This window comes from Ylistrum balloti, unplaced genomic scaffold (assembly GCF_031769215.1).
Source record: "Ylistrum balloti isolate Yb309-2 unplaced genomic scaffold, AGI_CSIRO_Ybal_v1 Utg369666, whole genome shotgun sequence".
NCBI classification, from domain to species: domain Eukaryota; kingdom Metazoa; phylum Mollusca; class Bivalvia; order Pectinida; family Pectinidae; genus Ylistrum; species Ylistrum balloti.
The window spans coordinates 117,133-143,106 of record NW_026781914.1 but is presented as its reverse complement, the minus strand read 5'-3'; the positions used below and the strand labels follow the sequence as shown (position 1 = coordinate 143,106).

The 25,974-nt window shown below is 37.8% G+C and overlaps 1 protein-coding gene across 2 annotated transcripts; it reads right to left on the bottom strand.

The window, feature by feature from the left end:
* Positions 1 to 586: 586 nt before the first annotated feature.
* Positions 587 to 24,901, bottom strand: LOC132560187 (uncharacterized). Of its 2 annotated transcripts, none has more exons than XM_060224841.1 (10): positions 24,799 to 24,901; positions 23,543 to 23,767; positions 23,224 to 23,277; positions 21,331 to 21,414; positions 20,378 to 20,449; positions 16,241 to 16,300; positions 14,993 to 15,166; positions 12,273 to 12,572; positions 7,831 to 8,023; positions 587 to 4,408 (listed from the first exon to the last, which is right to left on the bottom strand). In XM_060224841.1, the coding sequence occupies exons 1-10, from the start codon at positions 24,881 to 24,883 to the stop codon at positions 4,222 to 4,224; spliced, it is 1,434 nt and encodes a 477-aa protein (XP_060080824.1). In that variant the 5' UTR covers positions 24,884 to 24,901; the 3' UTR covers positions 587 to 4,221. The 2 variants fall into 2 exon arrangements, with proteins under 2 accessions (XP_060080824.1, XP_060080832.1); XM_060224849.1 differs by having other exon boundaries at positions 15,107 to 15,166.
* Positions 24,902 to 25,974: the final 1,073 nt, after the last annotated feature.

The following is a 25,974-nucleotide window of genomic DNA, read 5'->3' as shown; positions in this document are numbered from 1 at the left end:
CTGATCTTGGAATCCTAGAACTCCATTCTCTGTTTTTATGTCCTTTCCACATCCCTGGAATATATATTGTTTAAAATAGGGAACTTTGTAAAGGTCATCTGGTTGACCAGTTATTAAAAAAAAAACCTGTATTTCATTACTCATAACTAACATGACTTTGTTTTTGGTCTTTTTAATAGTCCAGTGACCTGCATCAGCTTAGCTAGCAAACAATTTTGTGGGTCAGAAGTTACAAAGCCAATAAGATATTTGGTCTTTCATCTCCGTGTGACTCGGGGCATATAAACCTGAAAATGGTATGCTACACAATGACTTTTCACCCTACACGTGTAGGATAATTTCATAGACCAATTTCCGTTAAGTATCTATGACCCACACAATGAATTTTACCTTAAATGTACCTCATGGTAAACCTGAGGCATACACACCTAAACCTCAACACATTCCCCCCACCCTCTCCCCATCTTACTTGTATGACATTTCCATCAACTTGCCATCATTGAGTACAAAGTTACACAACTCTCACACACGTTGCAAACAATTTTTTTAGGGGATGACTGGAAACATATAAAAACAAACAACAAAGTTACAAAACATGTTTTATTGTAAATACTTAGCAAATGTGAATAACAGAATTTATAATGTGAATAACAAATATGATCATCATGGAGGTATATAAGTAGTTATAACAGACAATAAATGAGATGACATTTAGCTTACTACAATGATAACACTAAAGTACCAGGTATAAGTTTTGGGTAAATCTGTCCTGATAACAAAATATCAGTCATTTGATTCAAAATTGGTTATCATTAATCTTGACATTATTTCAATGTTATCTCTTCTTATTTCTTTAACGGTTTGAAAAAAAAGTTTGAATGATTTTGATGTCTTAATCAGTGACACATACAGCCAGCAGTGGCTGTCCTACCTCAAGTACTACAAAAGGTGTTAACAGGTAGTGTATCCAAACTGTTCATTTTTATTTTTTTATCCGTTGTTCAATAAATAAATTCATGTACTCTACAAGTTGAAATTTGATCTTGTTAATGTTAATACAAAATGTACTTGCAACTTATTCAAGTTTACGGAACATCGTCAAAACTTCAGTCTGTAGATTCTGGCCAACAAGGTGAGCCTAAAAAATGCTGACAATCTCGGATCATTGCTTCTACAACATCTACGTAAGATGTGAAATCACATTAAAATAATTCCCTCTTGAAATCAAAACTGACAGAAGTTGATGCTTACACAGAGTCAAGCCTGGGAAACCCATGGGAATCTCTCTTGTACATTACATAAATGATACAAGCCTGTGTGATATCATTACTACTGAAGGGTTCTGTCAAAGGAATTTCATTACTAAGCCTTAATTAAAGGTAAAACATTCCTGTTTTGACAGACTTCCTTGGAAGATAAAAAATAAAGACTACTCCTTTCTGTGTCATTGAAAGGTGCAAATCATTGTCTAATAATATACTGACAAAACCTATAATTTATAACAAGGGAGTAGTGATATATATTGCACCATTGTATATGTTAAAATTTCATTTCATTATCCTACTGTTACATTTGATATCAACATTCAAAAACCAATAAAACATGATCATCTAGAGTTACTTCCCCCTCATCACCATTGTTGAACACTACATTGGATTGCGTGTTTTATAGATTTTCTACTTCCCAATAGACTTTGCTTCAAAATTACAAGAACAGCCAAGTGGAGAAAAGTTGTACTCAGGCAGGAAACCAAGTCTATATCAATCACCTTAATGGTTAATATCCCCTACATCACCACTGTTGATCACCTACAGTAATATCTCCCCTCCATCACCAGTATCTGTCACCTACAGTAATATCTCCCCCTCCATCACCGGCCTGCTGGGTAGTACATGGTAAGGAAGGCTTTGTGGAGTCATCATAGTTAACACATGAGTGGGATATTGCACTGAAAACGATTGCTGTGCTCTGGTTCAGCTGAACAAACATGTTATTTCAAATTTCTATTCATCTCCTTTTAAATAAAACTAAAACAAAATGTTGTCTAGACCCCAGATATTATCATTGCATCATGGCACTAATATCCGTGCATTTGAAAAACAGTGAAATTGAGTAAAACACTAATTTAACACTAAGAATTGACAATTGCAGATAAATGTACCAGTAAATGTGATTGTGATTTTTTCTTTTTTAGATATCTCATCTAGTTTTCTTTAAATACATTTAATAGAGGATGAATTGTGATGAAAAGAAGAGATTATTGCAATGAAACCATCCTCCCGAATCCAAAGGTTTACAATATAGTACAATCATTCTAAGTCATCATAACCCTTGGGATATTTGGGCTAGGAAATCACAGTCACTCATTTTTGGTCAAACTTTATGTTCAGAAATAAACGAATGGATTTCAAGAAATACTTTTCTATGTTCAGAATAAGCTGATAATAGAATTGTCGGAATATTATGCTATTTCATTGCTTTATAGGTCTGCTGATAACCTTGATAAATCATAAATTAAACTTGTTTTAGAGGTCAGTTGAAAATCCTGATAAATCATGCATGAACCTTCCTTTAGAAGACAGCTGATAACTTCACAAAGTCTTGAAATGACACAATTTTGAAATCGATTATCAAACCTTAATTGATAACAGATTTTCATCATCATTAAAAATTCATATTTACAACTTTATAATAAAATGAATACATAAGATAGTTGAAACAACACTAGTTAAGATCCCCCTTCTGAAAATAACATACCTAAATATCAGTGATTCAGATCTAATATCAACAGTTAAATGTTCTATGTAAAGCATAGATAGTGAAAGACATTTGGATTATCAATCTATAAAACATAACATCCTGTATAACAATCATCACTTACATATATATATATCACATTCCATTCCAAACTTTAAACAAGAAACTTGTAATTCAAAGATACAACTTTTGTATACACGCATGGTTTCGATATTTAAAATACTTCTTACAACACCACCATTTGTGTGTAATGGGTTGAAACAGCTATATTCTGCAGTAAATCAATGTACCAATATTTGTACTGGATGAAGGACATGTAATATTACCCTAAAAAATTTATATATCTGCCTCTGGCTTGTTTGAATTAGTAGAAATTCTAAAATTAGCAATTGCCAGTTACATAGGAAATGTACAGCTGAGTTAGACATTAATCTGCATGTGCTTAACATTTAATTATGAAGCCGGAAATAAAATTTACCTGTCAATAAAAATCTCTCGGCTATGTTAAAAATGTGTATACTTTTGTCCAAAATGATGAGATGACCAATGGCTGATCAATGTTGTATATTTTAATGGTTAGTTATATTATTGTGACTGCCACTTAATCCATACTGACTGATTGTCTGAGTCACTGTGTCATAATGGAGACAATGCATTGTAAATAAAGATTTAGTACAAAATATAACAATTAGTATTTTACATAACACTTTATATGTGAACCAGTCAAAAAGTTTCTTTTTTCCATCAATTTACATATCACAATACAAGTTCCTACAACTTATTGAGGTTAAATGTTTTTCTTAGAAATCATCACAACAGATGTACTTCCTTCTACCATACAACCCAAATCATAGCTCTGTCAGTTTAATATTGTTTCCATAAATATACTTTTACTGGAAAAAGAAAAATCTTAGTAAGAAAATATCTTCAAATTCACTGCACAATTAGTGCTCTTAACATCAATTAACAATCAATTTAAACATACTATCATCAATAATCTTAAAATGTATCACAAAATACAATAAAACCAGTGATATTAAAATGTACCACAAAATATATTACCAGGGTACACCAGTGATATTAAAATGTACCACAAAATATATTACCAGGGTACACCAGTGATATTAAAATGTACCACAAAATATATTACCGGGGTACACCAGATATATTAAAATGTACCACAAAAATATATTACTGGGGTACACCAGTGATATCAAAACATATCACAAAAATATATATTACCGGGGTACACCAGTAATATTAAAATATATCACAAATTATATAACCGGGGTACACCAGTAATATTAAAATGTATCACAAATTATATTACCGGGGTACACCAGTAATATTAAAATGTATCACAAATTATATTACCGGGGTACACCAGTGATATTAAAATGTACCAAAAAAATATATTACTGGGGTACACCAGTGATATTAAAATATATCACAAAATTGGTCTTTTTAGTTTCTTTTAGTAGAGTTACGCTTCATATTGCTGCAGTAGTCACACGTTTTCTCATGTTCCTCACTGACTAAGTACTTGACCAGGGACTCCAACTTGTTTCGTACACACCAGTGAACAACATCACCTATGTAGCAGGGATAGTTCTTCAGGAATTCAAACAACACTTCCATGACTGGATCCTTCCTGAAATGATAATAACAAGAAATTGAAATACAAATATCTGTACAGTAAATATTGTTGACATTAACACTACATGTGCACTATTTCACCAATGTTAGTTTATTGAATGAACAATTCTAAGGCATCTAACATAAAAAAGAGGTCCAAGGGTCCTGTATTCTCATCTTGCTAATTCTGATAATCATTAAATTGACAAAGAATTTTAATATGACAAATAATTTCTGAAATAAATTTCCTGTCAGGTACTCCCCTAGTAGTCAAACAAAAGTCAGATTTGCCTTTCATAAAAATATGCTTCACACAGAACATTTACCAAAACCCTTGTATGTAAGCAGGATTTTTAAGAATTTACATTTCCCCTATTGGGCTCCTACATTTCTGATGGCAGACTCCTGGTTGATACAAAGTCAGATTTCTTTCAACAAGGTGTTTTTCAGAACAAACACAAATTGGGACAGAATCAAGGCATTCCCACAATAGAAGAGTTTTTCCTACATTTCCATTATTCAGCCCCACTGCTTCCACCCCAGAAAGCAGTGGCCCACCATTGATACAGAATTGATTCCCATTTACCCGAGTATGTTTCTGACAAAATTGGGACAAAATCTTGATGTTGTGTGAGTAAAAGAAGGATTTTGAAGAATTTTCTCTCAGCTGAACCTGTAATGTTTCATTAAAACTTATATTCAAAGTAACAGTGTGTGTTCACATCCTGTTGCTAGAATAAATAACTTTCATCTATGTGAATTAAAGGTTAACCTGAGTGTAGATTTATGTTTCTTAAATAAAAAATCTCATTTTCTGATGTCAAAAACCAAACCAAACTTGAAATTTGTATTTTGTTTGAAACCACCATTTTCCTGTGACTGAAGAGAGCCATGGTTGACTTCGTCATGAAGCAGATGTGACATCATAAGAGAGACACATCTAACATCACTCTGTACATTTATACAGAGTTTGCTCTTATTCATTCCATGTAGAGTAAGACTTGATCATAACAAACTCAGTTTGTATGAATTTTCGTACAAACTGAACTTGAGATGATTTCCTGTCTGCATCATTATATATTATCAGTAGTATAACCACTTGTACAACAAATTTTTATAACAAATATTTGGTCATAATGATCTCATTTTGACCCCCCTTCTACTTAACTTCTTTGTTTTTCAACACTCACATAACAAATTGCTAAAAAAAACATAAAAAGGTACCTGTATGTTTTCTCAGCTCCTGTTCTTCATGTATCATAGACTTCTGTTTAGTGATATAATGGGTCTCCCCAAAAGGTAATATCCAAGCATTACTTTAATGGGTACATTAGTTCTACAGGTAAAATAAAATGAGTGAATGCTACTCAGTGTCAAGGTGTAAAAATCTCAGGATGACCTATTGCGATCCCCTTTTGTCCAACATTGTGCATTGTGAACTTTTTAACATTTTGGACTTCTTCTGGAAATCTCATTAACTGATTTGAATGAAATTTAAGAAAATCCTTGCATGGCTTAAGGTGCACCAAAATTGTAAAATATGGATTTCTAAACCCCCAGGGACCTGAGGGGCATGCCAAAAAGGGTCAAATTAATTGAAACTTTACAAAACTTCTTCTCAAATAATCAAGTACTCTTCATGGAAACAAAGGCCTTCAGATGCTTCACCAATATTGTAAATTTCAAGACCCCAAGGTCTCACATTTCCCCTTGGGGAGGGGGTAAAGTATACTTCAGTTTATAGAGGAAAATTACATTTTTGAATATTACTTGTTTATTTTCTATTGAAAATAGTGCAAAATTTGATAGAATTATAAGTTTGTGATAATGGTTTGATGAGATGTACATATTGACTTTGGCTGACCCCAAGGGGCTGTTGGATAGGGCCAAAATCGGTCAAATTGATGGAAATTTCAAAAATCTTCTCAAATTCCAGGTAATGGTAGAATCAAGTACTCATCATTGATGGAAAGGCCTTCAGATGCTTCACCAAAATCGTAAATTTCATGACCCCAGGGTGTCACATTTCCCCCATGGGAGGGGGTACAATTTACCATATTTCATATAGCAAAATCAAATTTTTGAGCATAATTTGTTTATTTTCTTTCAGAAACAGTTCAAGCTTGGTTAGAACTTATCTTTTATTAGTATAAGCTTATTGTTTGATAAGATGCACATATTGATCTTGACTGACCCCCCTGGAGTCTGAGGGACGGGGCCAAAAAGGGTCAAATTGACTGAAATTTCAAAGATGTTCTACTGTTCCTGGATGGAAGATTTTATATAGGAAAATTTCAAATCATGAATGAAATTGAAACTTGGTTAGAAGCCTAAGCATGGGACATCAATTAATGTACCGATATACACAATTTACATTTGTATTGTTTGTACAATATTGTTAAGTTATATTACTTTTTTAACAGAATCATTTCTATGACATGTTACAAGAACAATTGTGACTCAGGTGACCATTATGTCTCAAATAACATACCATTATCTAACATTGTATATGAAGATATCCATCAAAATTTAATTTGAATTTGATACACAAATAAGCTTGTACCTTGGAACATTAAGTCTGTAAGAAATCAACACATGTGTGTATTTGTCTTTTGATCAAATTTACATTCAAAATCTATGTCCCAATTCTTTTATTTCCACTAAATTACATTAATCTTAATACATGTAATTTTGTTTTCAATATACTTTAATTTGAATGTATATCTGCAAAAGTTGTATAAACAAACAGTGAACATTTCAAATGTTAAAACCTGCATGTTGTACATAACATTGGCAGATTTAAAAAATAATCTCTGTATACAAAAAGCGGACTACATTTAATGATAGAATGATGTTGTAATTGTTTTTGCCATTGTGTGATCAAGTTCTTTAATATATCTAGATGTAATTGTGATGAAAATATTCTTATTCTATGTATTACAAGCTTATGGTCTATTGTAGTTCTCAATCATTGCTTTAGCCTATCCCGATCTGCTAATCTTTCTTCCATAACTTACATGTACATCAAAATAAATGGATGCTTGTAATAAATTACATTACCAAATATATTGATGTGAGGCACATATCTGAGAAACACTTGCTTGAAATTAATGCTTAGTTTTAAAAGATAACCTGAAATACATTGTATTTTCACACACACACATTCCCAGTAAAAAATATTGTGTAAACATGCCTATCTGACTGTCCCTCTTATGATATCACAAGGTCAGAGGTCAAATTCAATGTCATCTCAGCTTTCACACTGGTGAGTTTTGTGTTTCTTGTCATATAACTAGAAACCATGCATCCTGTGGCTGATGCTACTCTTTTGGGCTAACACATAACTCAAACACAAAATGTCAAGACACTGTGGTTGGTCTATATAGAAAATGTCAATGCCTTTCAAACCAATTTAAATGCACAGATTGATTAACTTACTTGTCACACAAATGTGTTAATTCTCGTTCAACTCTCTCTCGATGAAATGTTGGGAAAACACGCTTAACAATGTCCATTGCCATTCTGTAGCATCTGGGTTTCTGATTGCTGTCCAACTCATTGAGAGCAGACAATGGTAAAGCCTCATCATCTTTCAGGGGTAGATTATCCAGGTGGGCATCACAGTTTACACCTAGTCAAAACACCAAAAGCATTTCATTACAGCAAAGTCAAGAAAGGACAATTTTCTGATTGTCACATTCGCCCTTAAAGCTTTTCATGAACTCCTTCTGTAGTACCTGTACGGACAGACAAGAACATCCCTTCTGTAGTACCTGTACCAACAGACCAGAACATCCCTTCTGTAGTACCTGTACGGACAGACAAGAACATCCCTTCAGTAGTACCTGTACGGACAGACCAGAACATCCCTTCAGTAGTACCTGTACGGACAGACAAGAACATCCCTTCTGTAGTACCTGTACGGAGAGACAAGAACATCCCTCCAGTAGTACCTGTATGGACAGACAAGAACATCCCTTCTGTAGTACCTATACTGACAGACCAGAACATCCCTTCTGTAGTACCTGAACTGACAGACCAGAACATCCCTTCTGTAGTACCTGTACGGACAGACAAGAACATCCCTTCTGTAGTACCTGTACCGACAGACCAGAACATCCCTTCTGTAGTACCTGTACCGACAGACCAGAACACCCCTTCTGTAGTACCTGTACCGACAGACAAGAACATTCCTTCTGTAGTACCTGTACCGACAGACCAGAACATCCCTTCTGTAGTACCTGTACCGACAGACCAGAACATCCCTTCTGTAGTACATGTACCGACTGACAAGAACATCCCTTCTGTAGTACCTGTACCGACAGACCAGAACATCCCTTCTGTAGTACCTGTACCGACAGACAAGAACATCCCTTCTGTAGTACCTGTACCGACAGACCAGAACATCCCTTCTGTAGTACCTGTACCGACAGACAAGAACATCCCTTCTTTAGTACCTGTACCGACAGACCAGAACATCCCTTCTGTAGCACCTGTACCAGCAGACCAGAACATCCCTTCTGTAGTACCTGTACCGACAGACAAGAACCTCCCTTCTGTAGTACCTGTACTGACAGACCAGAACATCCCTTCATTAGTACCTGTGCCAACAGACAAGAACATCCCTTCTGTAGTACCTGTACCGACAGACCAGAACATCCCTTCTGTAGCACCTGTACCGGCAGACCAGAACATCCCTTCTGTAGTACCTGTACCGACAGACCAGAACATCCCTTCTGTAGTACCTGTACCGACAGACCAGAACATCCCTTCTGTAGTACCTGTACCGACAGACCAGAACATCCCTTCTGTAGTACCTGTACCGACAGACAAGAACATCCCTTCAGTAGTACCTGTACCGACAGACAAGAACATCCCTTCTGTAGTACCTGTACTGACAGACCAGAACATCCCTTCTGCAGTACATGTACCGACAGACAAGAACATCCCTTCTGTAGTACCTGTACCGACAGACCAGAACATCCCTTCTGTAGTACCTGTACCGACAGACCAGAACATCCCTTCTGTAGTACCTGTACAGACAGACAAGAACATCCCTTCTGTAGTACCTGTACCGACAGACAAGAACATCCCTTCTGTAGTACCTGTACCGACAGACCAGAACCTCCCTTCAGTAGTACCTGTACCGACAGACAAGAACATCCCTTCTATAGTACCTGTACGGACAGACAAGAACATCCCTTCTGTAGTACCTGTACCGACAGACAAGAACATCCCTTCTATAGTACTTCTGTAGTTCCTGTACCAACAGACCAGGACATCCCTTCTGTAGTACCTGTACCGACAGACCAGAACATCCCTTCCGTAGTACCTGTACCAACAGACCAGAACATCCCTTCTGTAGTACCTGTACCGACAGACAAGAACATCCCTTCTGTAGTACCTGTACCGACAGACAAGAACATCCCTTCTGTAGTACCTGTACCGACAGACCAGAACATCCCTTCTATAGTACCTGTACCGACAGACCAGAACATCCCTTCTATAGTACTTCTGTAGTTTCTGTACCAACAGACCAGGACATCCCTTCTGTAGTACCTGTACCATCAGACCAGAACCTCCCTTCTGTAGTACCTGTACTGACAGACCAGAACATCCCTTCTATAGTACCAGTACGGACAGACAAGAACATCCCTTCTGTAGTACCTGTACTGACAGACCAGAACATCACTCTGTAGTATCTGTACCGACAGACCAGAACATCCTTTCTGTAGTACCTGAACTGACAGACCAGAACATCCCTTCTGTAGTACCTGTACCAACAGACCAGAACATCCCTTCTGTAGTACCTGTACCGACAGACAAGAACATCCCTTCTATAGTACCTGTACCGACAGACAAGAACATCCCTTCTGTAGTACCTGTACCGACAGACCAGAACATCCCTTCTGTAGCACCTGTACCGACAGACCAGAACATCCCTTCTGTAGCACCTGTACCGAAAGACCAGAACATCCCTTCTATAGTACCTGTACCGACAGACAAGAACATCCCTTCTATAGCACTTCTGTAGTTCCTGTACCTACAGACCAGAACATCCCTTCTGTAGCACCTGTACCAACAGACAAGAACATCCCTTCTGTAGTACCTGTACCATCAGACCAGAACATCCCTTCTGTAGTACCTGTACTGACAGACCAGAACATCCCTTCTATAGTACCTGTATGGACAGACAAGAACATCCCCTCTGTAGTACCTGTACCGACAGACCAGAGCATCCCTTGTTTAGTACCTGTACGGACAGACAAGAACATCCCTTCTGTAGTACCTGTACGGACAGACCAGAACATTCCTTCTGTAGTACCTGTACCGACAGACAAGAACATCCCTTCTGTAGTACCTGTACTGACAGACCAGAGCATCCCTTGTTTAGTACCTGTACGGACAGACAAGAACATCCCTTCTGTAGTACCTGTACGGACAGACCAGAACATTCCTTCTGTAGTACCTGTACCGACAGACAAGAACATCCCTTCTGTAGTACCTGTACCGACAGACCAGAACATCCCTTCTGTAGTTCCCTTTACCGACAGTTGGACATCAGTTGGGCAGACTCATGGTTTATATAAGATTGAGTGAGTTTTCTTCACCAAAAAACGATTCAGATCAAATTGGACAAAATCTGATGAGGAAGGGTTTAAGGTGATTCCCCTACTTCCCCTGATCTTCCCCTAAGGAGGATTGGAGGGAGGGCATGCTTCAAGCCAAATTTGGACAAAATCCAAATATGCGAGTCAGCTAGGATCACTATTTGCATACAATCAAACTACCATAGCATAACTACAAGAGTCCCATGGACTTAAATATTCTTCTGACAAGGAAGTCTTATGTACCCATGAATAACATATAATAAGGCATTTTTTCTGTTTAACATTTTCAATTGAACACCAATAAGTACTGAAATCAAACTGCATTTTCCAAAATTTCCTCTTAGGTTCCACTTCCATGTTCTTAATTCATACAATATATATGTTTATCTTGCTCTATTGTTATTTCAACCAGCAATGGCCAACAAGTATTAGAGAGGTTGGATGTTAAAGGAAACATATCCCTGTTGGGGCCTACTGATCTGGTCCCATGTATGGTTTGTTTATCCTGTTCTGGTAATGTTTTAGAACTTACATGGTCACAGTCTTTAAAAGTAGGATTTAAAGCAAAATGTAAAAATAACCTGTTTAAGTCTTGCTCCAGTGTCCATAGAGGTTGTAAAAATCTCATTTTTTTAAAGAAATAATTCTGCTCCCTAAATGATGACTAAGACCAAATTTGGTTAATGTTTATTCAGGTGTTCAGAGGTAATAATATTTCAATCAAAATCTTGGCTAAATTCTTCTTAAGAGCCTCAAGGTTCAAAACATTTACCGATATATTTCATTCAAGGAGTATCAAGTATACCAAAACAATGTTCAAAAGAAAATTTGGTTGAAATTCACTCAGAAATTTAAGAGTGTTGTATTTCAAAAGCAAAATTGAAGCTAATTTCTCATTCTAAAATATGACCTGCTTTACAGTAAAGGTTGCACATGAACCTCATAAAGATTTGATTGTCCTAGCTTCCAAGTGATGATTCGTGCAAACTTTGGTTGAAAGCCAATCAGGCTTTTAGGAAGAAAAGAATTTTTCTTTTTCAAGATCCCAGCTAATAGGCACATTGATTGGGCCACATTCTTTCACTTGAAAATGTATTGCTATTTCCTACTGATGTTTTAGACCAAATTTGGTTTAAGTCCACTTAGATGTTCAATTGTGCTTTGAAAGAAAAGTCTGGACAGCTCAGAGAAGTTGATGACAGAGAAGCATGGTGGCAATAAGTCATCACGCTTGATCACCTAATAAGCTCAAACCAAAGGATGACTTACTTCTTGTGACTGTAAGTGTAGTGGGGGCACTCTGTCCAGTTCCTACTGAGTTAGTGACAAAACAGGTGTAGGTTCCGCTGTCACTGGTATCAGCATTGTGAATGGTCAGAGATGGAGAATTAACCGTAGACATGGTATAGATGACACCATCAATGGTAATAGGTACTGTTTCAGAATCAACATTACGTTGCCAGCATACAATGGTGTGGGCTGGTTTAGCTGTCACCGTACATCCCAAGGTAACTGTTGCTCCTGTGTTGGTACTGTAGGCATCATGACTGATGGTTACAACTGGGATACCTGAAAATGTTGTGTGGAAATTCTTACACAATAATCAAAAAAAAAAAAATGCATTAAACCAAAAACACAATACCAGATAAAATGAAGACCTTAATGAACATCTGAATATAAATACTTGAAGACCTAGGATTAAAACAATTCTCCCCTGGAGCAGAGCTTTAAAATCTATTTTTAGATAGCAATCATGGTGGCCATCTTTGATTTGACAGTTGAATCTCCGGACCATTCAGGGCAAGTTTCAGGTCAATCAAGAGGTGTTTTTCCAGTAAACCATGATTGTGCATTGATGTTACAAAATTACCAACATGCCTGCCATTTTAAACTCTTAATGATGACAAAAAATAACACTTTTTTAGCTTCCTTTCCTTAATATTCCCACCGATTTTTAGCTCAATGCCATCAGTGGAACATGAGAAGAAATTTTAAATGTGCTTTTTCAAGATGGTAGCCAAAGCAACTGTTAGCACCACCTCAGGATCATATATGGCAAGTTTCATCTGAATCCCATTTGCGGAAATGAATGAGTTTAAAAAGTAAAAAGTTTAAGGTGCACTACACAGAACGATGGGTAAAACACAATGGCCATCCTGACAAATGAACAGATGATTATGACCTTAAAATTCTCTCCAATTTTGAAGTACTTCCAATGACTCAAAAAATACTGTGATACTAAAACATGATTTATGAATGACAGGATCCCTCTCTATACATTCACCAGGATCATCCTCTATACATACACCAGGATCATCCTCTGTACATACACCAGGATCACTCTCTGTACATACACCAGGATCACTCTCTGTACATACACCAGGATCACCCTCGGTACATACACCAGGATCACTCTCTGTACATACACCAGGATCACCCTCGGTACATACACCAGGATCACCCTCTGTACATACACCAGGATCACTCTCTGTACATACACCAGGATCACCCTCGGTACATACACCAGGATCACCCTCTGTACATACACCAGGATCACCCTCTGTACATACACCAGGATCACTCTCTGTACATACACCAGGATCACTCTCTGTGCATACACCAGAATAACTCTCTGTACATAAACCAGGATCACTCTCTGTACATACACCAGGATCACCCTCTGTACATACACCAGGATCACCCTCTGTACATACACCAGGATCACTCTCTGTACATACACCAGGATCACCCTCTGTACATACACCAGGATCACTCTCTGTACATACACCAGGATCACCCTCTGTACATACACCAGGATCACTCTCTGTACATACACCAGGATCACTCTCTGTACATACAACAGGATCACTCTCTGTACATACACCAGGATCATCCTCTGTACATACACCAGGATCACTCTCTGTACATACACCAGGATCTCTCTCTATACCTACACCAGGATCACTCTCTGTACATACACCAGGATCATCCTCTGTACATACACCAGGATCACCCTCTGTACATACACCAGGATCACTCTCTGTACATACACCAGGATCTCTCTCTATACCTACACCAGGATCACTCTCTGTACATACACCAGGATCTCTCTCTATACCTACACCAGGATCACTCTCTGTACATACATCAGGATCACTCTCTGTACATACACCAGGATCATCCTCTGTACATAAACTAGGATCACTTTCTGTACATACACCAGGATCACTCTCTGTACATACACCAGGATCACCCTCTGTACATACAACAGGATCACTCTCTGTGCATACACCAGAATAACTCTCTGTACATAAACCAGGATCACTCTCTGTACATACACCAGGATCACCCTCTGTACATACACCAGTCTCATCCTCTGTACATACACCAGGATCTCTCTCTATACCTACACAAGGATCACTCTCTGTACATACACCAGGATCACTCTCTGTACATACACCAGGATCACTCTCTGTACATACACCAGGATCTCTCTCTATACCTACACCAGGATCACTCTCTGTACATACATCAGGATCACTCTCTGTACATACACCAGGATCATCCTCTGTACATACACTAGGATCACTTTCTGTACATACACCAGGATCACTCTCTGTAAATAGATCAGGATCACCCTCTGTACATACACCAGGATCATCCTCTTTCACCTTCTTACAAGGCTATAATAACATTATAATCACCCTCTGTAGACACATCAGGATCTGGGGCTGTAAGGGGTGTAATAACATTATAATCACCCTCTGTAGACACATCAGGATCTGGGGCTGTAAGGGGTGTAATAACATTATAATCACCCTCTGTAGACACATCAGGATCTGGGGCTGTAAGGGGTGTAATAACATTATAATCACCCTCTGTAGACACATCAGGATCTGGGGCTGTAAGGGGTGTAATAACATTATAATCACCCTCTGTAGACACATCAGGATCTGGGGCTGTAAGGGGTGTAATAACATTATAATCACCCTCTGTGGACACATCAGGATCTGGGGCTGTAAAGGGTGTAATAACATTATAATCACCCTCTGTAGACACATCAGGATCTGGGGCTGTAAGGGGTGTAATAACATTATAATCACCCTCTGTAGACACATCAGGATCTGGGGCTGTCAAGGCTGTTGTAGTAGTGACCACTGTACCTTTAAAACAAAACAAAAAAAATATCAAAAAACTTCAAAGCCATTTTCCTCTGTACATACAACAGGATCACTCTCTGTACATACACCAGAATAACTCTCTGTACATAAACCAGGATCACTCTCTGTACATACACCAGGATCACCCTCTGTACATACACCAGGATCACCCTCTGTACATACAACAGGATCACCCTCTGTACATACACCAGTCTCATCCTCTGTACATACACCAGGATCTCTCTCTATACCTACACAAAGATCACTCTCTGTACATACACCAGGATCATCCTCTGTACATACACCAGGATCACCCTCTGTACATACACCAGGATCACTCTCTGTACATACACCAGGATCACCCTCGGTACATACACCAGGATCTGTACATACACCAGGATCACTCTCTATACCTACACCAGGATCACTCTCTGTACATACACCAGGATCACTCTCTGTACATACACCAGGATCTCTCTCTATACCTACACCAGGATCTCTCTCTATACCTACACCAGGATCACTCTCTGTACATACACCAGGATCTCTCTCTATACCTACACCAGGATCACTCTCTGTACATACACCAGGATCACTCTCTGTACATACACCAGGATCACTCTCTGTACATACACCAGGATCACTCTCTGTACATACACCAGGATCACTCTCTGTAAATACATCAGGATCACCCTCTGTCACCTTCTTACAAGGCTATAATAACATTATAATCATCCTCTGTAGACACATCAGGATCTGGGGCTGTAAGGGGTGTAATAACATTATAATCACCCTCTGTAGACACATCAGGATCTGGGGCTGTAAGGGGTGTAATAACATTATAATCACCCTCTGTAGACACATCAGGATCTGGGACTGTAAGGGGTGTAATAACATTATAATCACCCTCTGTGGACACATCAGGATCTGGGGCTGTAAGGGGTGTAATAACATTATAATCACCCTCTGTAGACACATCAGGATCTGGGGCTGTAAGGGGTGTAATAACATTATAATCACCCTCTGTAGACACATCAGGATCTGGGGCTGTAAGGGGTGTAATAACATTATAATCACCCTCTGTAGACACATCAGGATCTGGGGCTGTCAAGGCTGTTGTAGTAGTGACCACTGTACCTTTAAAACAAAACAAAAAAAATATCAAAAAACTTCAAAGCCATTTTCAAATCCAGGTATAACACATTAGTTAGAAATGTCTGTCACCATAACCTACTGGTGTCTTATAATAACCTACTGGAGTCTCATAACCCACTGGTGTCTCATCATAACCCACTGGTGTCTCATCATAACCTACTGGAGTGTCATCATAACCTAATGGTGTCTCATCATAACCTACTGGTGTCTCATCATAACCTACTGGTGTCTCATCATAACCTACTTGTGTGTCATTATAATCTGCAAGTGTCACATCATAACTTCATTAGGTCCAATTGTTACCTATTGGAGTCTCTTCATAACCTATTGGAGTCTCTTCATAACCTACTGGTGTCTCATCATAACCAACTTGTGTGTCATTATAATCTGCAAGTGTCACATCATAACTTCATTAGGTCCAATTGTTACCTATTGGAGTCTCTTCATAACCTACTGGTGTCTCATCATAACCTATTGGTGTCTCATCATAATCTACTGGTGTCTCATCATAACCTACTGGTGTCTCATCATAACCTACTGGTGTCGTATCATAACCTACTGGAGTCTCATCATAATCTACTGGTGTCTCATCATAACCTACTGGTGTCTCATCATAACCTACTGGAATCTCATCATAACCTACTGGTGCCTCATCATAACCCACTGGTGTCTCATCATAATCACTGGTGCCTCATCATAACCTACTGGTGTCTCATCATAACCTATTGGTGTCTCATCATAATCTACTGGTGTCTCATCATAACCTACTGGTGTCTCATCATAACCTACTGGTGTCGTATCATAACCTACTGGAGTCTCATCATAACCTACTGGAGTCTCATAACCTAATGGTGTCTCATCATAACCTTATTATGTCCAATTGTTACCTATTGGAGTCTTCTCATAACCTATTGGAGTCTCTTCATAACCTACTGGTGTCTCATCATAACCTACTGGTGTCTCATCATAACCTACTGGAGTCTCATAACCTAATGGTGTCTCATCATAACCTTATTATGTCCAACTGTTACCTATTAGGGTCTCATCATAACCTACTGGTGTCTCATCATAACCTACTGGTGTCTTATCATAACCTACTGGAGTCTCATAACCTAATGGTGTCTCATCATAACCTTATTATGTCCAACTGTTACCTATTGGGGTCTCATCATAACCTACTGGTGTCTCATCATAACCTACTGGTGTCTTATCATAACCTACTGGAGTCTCATCATAATCTACTGGTGTCTCATCATAACCTACTGGTGTCTCATCATAACCTACTGGAATCTCATCATGACCTACTGGTGCCTCATCATAACCTACTGGTGTCTCATCATAACCTACTGGTGTCTCATCATAACCTACTGGAATCTCATCATAACCTACTGGTGCCTCATCATAACCTACTGGTGTCTCATCATAACCTACTGGTGTCTCATCATAACCCACTGGTGTCTCATCATAACCTACTCGTGTCTCATCATAACCCACTGGTGTCTCATCATAACCCACTGGTGTCTTATCATAACCTACTGGTGTCTCATCATAACCCACTGGTGTCTCATCATAATCACTGGTGCCTCATCATAACCTACTGGTGTCTCATCATAACCTACTGGTGTCTCATCATAACCCACTGGTGTCTTATCATAACCCACTGGAGTCTCATCATAACCTACTGGTGTCTCATCATAACCTAATGGTGTTTCATCATAACCTACTGTTGCCTCATCATAACCTACTGGTGTCTCATCATAACCTACTGGTGTCTTATCATAACCTTATTACGTCCAATTGTTACCTATTGGAGTCTCTTCATAACCTATTGGAGTCTCTTCATAACCTACTGGTGTCTCATCATAACCTACTGGTGTCTCATCATAACCTACTGGAGTCTCATAACCTAATGGTGTCTCATCATAACCTTATTATGTCCAATTGTTACCTATTGGAGTCTTCTCATAACCTATTGGAGTCTCTTCATAACCTACTGGTGTCTCATCATAACCTACTGGTGTCTCATCATAACCTACTGGAGTCTCATAACCTAATGGTGTCTCATCATAACCTTATTATGTCCAACTGTTACCTATTGGGGTCTCATCATAACCTACTGGTGTCTCATCATAACCTACTGGTGTCTTATCATAACCTACTGGAGTCTCATAACCTAATGGTGTCTCATCATAACCTTATTATGTCCAATTGTTACCTATTGGAGTCTCTTCATTACATACTGGTGTCTCATCATAACCTACTGAGTATCATCATAACCTAATGGTGTCTAATCATAACCTACTTGTGTCCTATCATAACCTACTGGTGTCTCATCATAACCTACTGGTGTCTTATCATAACCTAATGGTGTCTCATCATAACCTTTTTATGTCCAATTGTTACCTATTGGAGTCTCTTCATAACCTACTGGTGTCTCATCATAACCTACTGGTGTCTCATCATAACCTACTGGTGTCTCATCATAACCTTATTATGTCCAATTGTTACCTATTGGAATCTCTTCATAACCTACTTGTGTCTCATCATAACCTACTGGTGTCTCATCATAACCTACTGGTGTCTCATCATAACCTTATTATGTCCAATTGTTACCTATTGGAATCTCTTCATAACCTACTTGTGTCTCATCATAACCTACTGGTGTCTCATCATAACCTTATTATGTCCAATTGTTACCCATGGGAGTCTCTTCATAACCTACTGGTGTCTCATCATAACCTACTGGAGTCTCATCATAACCTAATGGTGTCTCATCATTACCTTATTATGTCAAACTGTTGCCTATTGGGGTCTCATCATAACCTAATGGTGTCTCATCATTACCTTATTATGTCAAACTGTTGCCTATTGGGGTCTCATCATAACCTATTGGGGTCTCATCATAACCTACTGGTATCTCTTCATAACCTACTGGTGTCTCATCACAACCTACTGGTGTCTCATCATAACCTACTGTAACAAAATAGGGTTTAGATATATTGTTACAAAATGTAATTTCGATATTAGTGTATATCAGATACATGAATCAGTAATCTTTGACTGATTGGTTGTAGGATTAATTTTGTAAATATGTGACATCTGGTAGACGGGGTGTAATTATGAATGCACACAGATGTTTTGTTACTATATTTACAGTTGACAGCAATGACATCTACTTCTTGTTAACAAGTATTAGGCAGTTTAATGACAGTCTAATAAACTCTCATAAACACCCTGATAACAAACTCAAACAATGGGGCATTAGATTGTGGCATTTCTATGTCATGATCTTATAGAATAGGGATGAAAGGAGGAGAGTTTTTGGGGTCGGGGACAGAGCTCAACTGGAGAAGACTCAGTGTCAAAACCCTATGGACAGAGCCCTATGGAGAGACAGAGCCCTAAAAAGAGAGCCCTATGGACAGACGGGGAGAGAGCTGACTAGCTCTATAGACAGACAGGGAGAGAGCTGACTAGCCCTATGGACAGACAGGTTACACCATGATGAACAGTATGAGGAGTTGGTATTTTAGTGTATACCTTAGAAGTACTGTTTTTATACAGGGACAGTTCTGACACAACGTGAAGCACTAGTATGAGTATATGAACTCTGTATGTTGATGAGATGTTGCTTTTGTACGTGTAACATTATCATTATTCAACATGTAATAAACATGGCTATTACCAACAAGTGTGTGTGTTTACGCCTACTGTGTTACAATACTGCTACTGGTGTCTCTTCATAACCTGCTGGTGTCTCATCTCTACCTTCTGATGTCTCATCACTACCTGTGAGCATCTTGCTATTACTTTCTGGTGTCTTATCATTTCCTCCTGGTGTCTCATCAATACTTATTGGTATGTCATTCACAAAGAAAAATTAGTTTAGAACATGTGATATAATACACTGTGCAAAATTAGGAATATTAAAGATAAGAAGTGAGCAGTGAGTTAAAAGTTGAATATTATGAATTTCTATTCTACTTGTACATACAGTTCAGTTAGTTATAAAGTTATAATAATATCTATACACAAACATGATGCTGGAGTCTGACCTACCTGGTATTTCTGATGGAGTGACAGACTGGATATCACTATTATGTAATCTGTTGTTAGCTGTGCTGCGCCGATCTGTTACAAACCAAATAACCTTTCAGTTCATGACCTTTTCAAGTTCGTCAATTATTTGTTGTAAAAGAGACAATATAGACAAGAAAACCCTGTTAAACTGGAGGTTATGAAGGGGATAAATGTAAAGAAAAAAAAAGAAATTCTGATCGACAACACCAAAGATGGTTACATAAAAAAAACTTCATATTAGTGAAGATTTTGGATTTCATGTTTCCAATATGTATCCTGCCTTTCAGAGCCTATCATAGTCCGTCAGATGTAGATATAAGGTTTAAGATTTGATCTAGGAAATAAAAACTAGGGTCAGAAATGAGGCCTACCAAGATTTAAAAACCTAAAAATAAAGACAAATACTTCTGTATTATCTACACATATTTAACAATTTTTTTTCTACTTCTTCTAGGAGTGAAAGGATGAGGACCATTTGTTGGCTTGCTGGTTTTTGAGCACTGCATGAAATGAATGTAATTTTGCAGCAGAATAACCTTGGTGGCTATCTCAGTGAACGACATACAGGAAGCCAGTCACTAGCCATCCTGAACAATTAGGGTAGAATGTCTGGCCCAAGGACACAACTATGTCAGCATAGACCGGTTTCTCAGCTTCCTGATCAACACAAACAGTCACAGGCAAGGAGCATCACATCACGTACCTGGGACCTTCACCTGAAGTTATGTGGATCAATGCTCTACCAACTGAGCTATTGGGACCCCCATGAGAAATCTTAACACACATAATTATACTTGTAATTGTGAACACATTTGTATTTTGATATTTTCATGCCGGGAAATCAGTAATAGCCCATTTACTAGTTCAATCCAGGTATGTTGTCATTTATTTTATAAATAGCGATATATAAAATTTCCTATTACTACACTTACAGCTTGTTTTGTCTTTCTGCTGTCTGTAACATTTGTAGCAACAGCATGACACCACTAATAAAATAACAATTCCTGTCACAGAACCTGTAAAATTAAATATGTTACATTAACAAGAGATCCCAGAGGGATCTTGGCGCCCACCATTTGAGGATCTGTTTTCAGTTCTTGAAGATTTGTTTATTTTTTTTTGTTTGTTACAGGTGTTGTAAATGTTCATGAACTGGTCTTCATTGAATGTACTCAATGATGGCACAAGATATTTTTATTAAGCACCTATTAGCAAATATCATTTGAAAAAGATCCCAAAGTATTATTAGATAGCAGTCAGTTACAGGTGGATAATGGACAATATGCTTGTGCTGTATTACTATCGACATCCAAGATGGCTGCCTGTGGGCCACCTTGATTTCAAATCAGTCCAAAAAAGGTACAATGCACAATTAGGGACCAAGGGAAACCAATATCTATGAAATATCAGAAGGATCCATCCAGTACTTCCTCAGATATAGCAGTAACAAGATTTTACTCTCAAAATCCAAGATGGCTGCCTGTCAGCCATCTTGATTTCGGATCAGTCCAAAAAGGTATAATGCTTAACTTGGAACCAAAGGGAACCTGCATATGAAATTTGAGAAAGATCCATCCAGTACTTTCCAAGAAATAGCAGTAACAAACTTTTACTTCCAAAATACAAGATGGCTGCCTGTCGGCCATCTTGAATTCGAATCAGTCCAAAAAAGGTACAATGCACAACTAGGGACCAAGGGGAAACTACATATGAAATTTGAGGAAGATCCATCCAGTACTTTCTCAGAAATAGCGGTAACAAACTTTTACTTCCAAAATCCAAGATGGCTGCCTGTCGGCCATCTTGAATTCGAATCAGTCCAAAAAAGGTACAATGCACAACTAGGGACCAAGGGGAAACTGCATATGAAATTTGAGAAAGATCCATCCAGTACTTTTCCAGAAATAGCGGTAACAAACTTTTACTTCCAAAATCCAAGATGGCCACCTGTCGGCCATCTTGAATGCGAATCAGTTTAAAAATGGTACAATGCACAACTAGGGACCAAGGGGAACCTGTATATGAAATTTGAGAAAGATCCATCCAGTACTTTTCCAGAAATAGCGGTAACAAGAATTGTTTACGGACGGACGGACACAGGGCGATTTGAATAACCCACCATCTATTAGATAGATGGTGGGCTAAAAAACTAGAAAATGTCTGTAAGACATGAATGCCTCCGCCCCCCCCATGTGAAATAATAGTGAAAGGTCCGAAAGAGATGATTTTGTTAATTTGTATGCAACTATGTACAACTTAAGTTTCATACTTAAATTGACAAGTTAATTTAACGTACATGAATTTGGAATTTTGTTCTCTGGAAAAAATGAGGGAGTATATTAGTTCCTTATGCCTTAAAACCCACAAGTACCAAATTATGTAGAAATAAGATGATGTTCCTCTTTTTTGAGTTATCACCCACTTATGGCCATCTTTCTTTAGAATGCCCAGAAATTCAACACTGCATGAGGTCTTTCCATACTTGATATTTGTATGAAGTTTCATGAAAATTGCCTTTCGAATGAAGTTGTTAGGTGGTATATACTGATTTGGGACGCGACGCGATGGGACGGGACAGGACGGGACGCGACGCAACGCGACGGGACGGACGGACATGGGCAACGCTATATGCCCCCGGCCATAAATGGCGGGGGCATAAAAACAATAACAAGACAAAGGGAGACATGGGTATGTGATGTCACATCAAGACCAGATTTAAGATACAGCAGAAAAAGTATTTCTTAGTAAAATGATTTCTCGTGAATATGTCATATTCTTTATGGATATTATTTATTTAAATTTTTATGGAAACATTTTCAACTTACAACTGACTGAAACAAGAAGTAGTATTCCACTGGTATGCTGATCTTCAGCTTCTTCTGACAAACAGAGATATAAATGCATTACTTCAATTCAAAATAAGACAGAATGACATGAGAAAATAAATATATACAGTCAGTATATCCAAATCATTTTATAAGTGATGGATCTCATCTAAATTGGATATAATAAGGCTTTATCTATGTAATGGGTGAACATCTATCTCTCTTACAATATCACAAACATGAGCTTTTCTAAATTGTTCATGGAGTACCAAGAGTATGAAAATCAATATAAAAAGGTGAGATTTTTTACTGTACTTACTTTTGACACATCGAGCATTTCCATATCGAAATTCTGTGGGAGAATTTTTATCATATGGCTGACGTTCACCACAATGCCCAAAGGAATCTCCGACAAGCTCATATCCATCTTTACACTGTTGGGTACAGTTTGTGTACACCAAGACATCATCACTGCTAATTTCACCCAATCCACTACATGGACAAATCCATAAACCATTTTCTATAGGATTAGGAATGATACAGGCTGAAAAAAAAATTGAATCAGGAAATATTACATCATGAAATTTTTAACTTGTAGTAAGAAGTCTATAGGGCCTGTATCACTCATCTAGATATTTCAGTTTTCACTTTTGTGAATGTCTATATTCACAACTTTACAGTTACATTTTCCCCAAAAGATGAGGAAATTTAAAGTTTCCAACAAAAAAACTTCATCCAAGCAGAAAAACTGAGTTCCTCTCATCAAAGTTTGCTTTGAATCAAGTTTGAAAACAAATTCTAAGAACTGGTCATGTTTCACCCATTGGGTTGCACAAATCCAGTACCAGGGGGCACAACAAACCCACAGTCTATATGAAATTTGTTTCCTTAATCCGATGATGCTTCTGAACAAATGATTATAAAATAACTTCATTAACTTCCCCCATGATAACACTACCACACATTAACTTCCCCCATGATAACACGTCCATATGTTAACTTCCCCCACGATAACACTACCACACATTAACCTCCCCCATGATAACACTGCCACACATTAACTTCCCCCACGATTACACTGCCACACATTAACTTCCCCAATGATAACACGTCCATATGTTCACTTCCCCCACGATAACACTACCACACATTAACTTTCCCAATGATAACACGTCCATATGTTAACTTCCCCCATGATAACACTGCCACACATTAACTTCCCCCACGATTACACTGCCAAACATTAACTTCCCCCATGATAACACGTCCATATGTTAACTTCCCCCACGATAACACTGCCACATATTAACTTCCCCCATGATAACAATGTCACATATTAACTTTCCCCTGATAACACTGCCACATATTAACTTCCCCACGATAACACTGTCACATATTAACATCCCCACGATAACACTGTCACATATTAACTTCCCCCAGGATAACACTGCCACCTATTAACTTCCCCCATGATAACAATGTCACATATTAACTTTCCCCCGATAACAATGTCACATATTAACTTCCCCCAAGAACCTGACATACAGTTAACAGATTCTCTTCCACTGAACTTACTTATAGGGTTCATGTTCTTGCAATGAGGTACAAGATTATACTTTGGAATAATGCCAATGTTGTTAGCTACGCACTGGTCTTCCATCGCCCTGAGATAGGCATTAGATGACGTCCTGGTTACTGCTGAGCAGTATCAGCAGTTGTCACACTATACTGAGTTACTTCTAGTTTTATCTTAACAGAGTCAGTAAGTCACAATCCTCACCTTATAATAATAAATTATTAGAAATTGTCACACTATACTGAGTCAATTCTAGTTTTATCTTAACAGAGTAAGTCACAATCCTCACCTTATAATAATAAATTATCAGCAGTTGTTACAATATACTGAGTCAATTCTAGTTTTATCTTAACAGAGTCAGTAAGTCACAATCCTCACCTTATAATAATAAATTATCAGCAGTTGTCACAATATACTGAGTTACTTCTAGTTTTATCTTAACAGAGTCAGTAAGTCACAATCCTCACCTAACAATAATGAATTATCAGCAGTTGTCACACTATACTGAGTTACTTCTAGTTTTATCTTAACAGAGTCAGTAAGTCACAATCCTCACCTTATAATAATAAATTATCAGCAGAGTCAGTAAGTCACAATCCTCACCTTATAATAATAAATTATCAGCTGTTGTCACACTATACTGAGTTACTTCTAGTTTTATCTTAACAGAGTCAGTAAGTCACAATCCTCACCTTATAATAATAAATTATCAGCAGTTGTCACTCTATACTGAGTTAATTCTAGTTTTATCTAAACAGAGTCAGTAAGTCACAATCCTCACCTTATAATAATAAATTATTAGAAATTGTCACACTATACTGAGTCAATTCTAGTTTTATCTTAACAGAGTCAGTAAGTCACAATCCTCACCTTATAATAATAAATTATCAGCAGTTGTCACACTATACTGAGTTACTTCTAGTTTTATCTTAACAGAGTCAGTAAGTCACAATCCTCACCTGATAATAATGAATTATCAGCAGTTGTCACACTATACTGAGTCAATTCTAGTTTTATCTTAACAGAGTCAGTAAGTCACAATCCTCACCTTATAATAATAAATTATCAGCAGTTGTCACACTATACTGAGTCAATTCTAGTTTTATCTTAACAGAGTCAGTAAGTCACAATCCTCACCTTATAATAATAAATTATCAGCAGTTGTCACACTATAC

Coding starts and splice junctions, on each gene's coding strand:
- LOC132560187 (XM_060224841.1), bottom strand. CDS start 24,883: ATGGAAGACCAGTGCGTAGCTAACAACATTGGCATTATTCCAAAGTAT. Junction 12,573..14,992: donor TCCTGATGTGTCCACAGAGG/GTGATTATAATG, acceptor CAACATTTTCAG/GTATCCCAGTTGTAACCATC. Junction 8,024..12,272: donor TACACTTACAGTCACAAGAA/GTAAGTCATCCT, acceptor TGTTTTGACTAG/GTGTAAACTGTGATGCCCAC.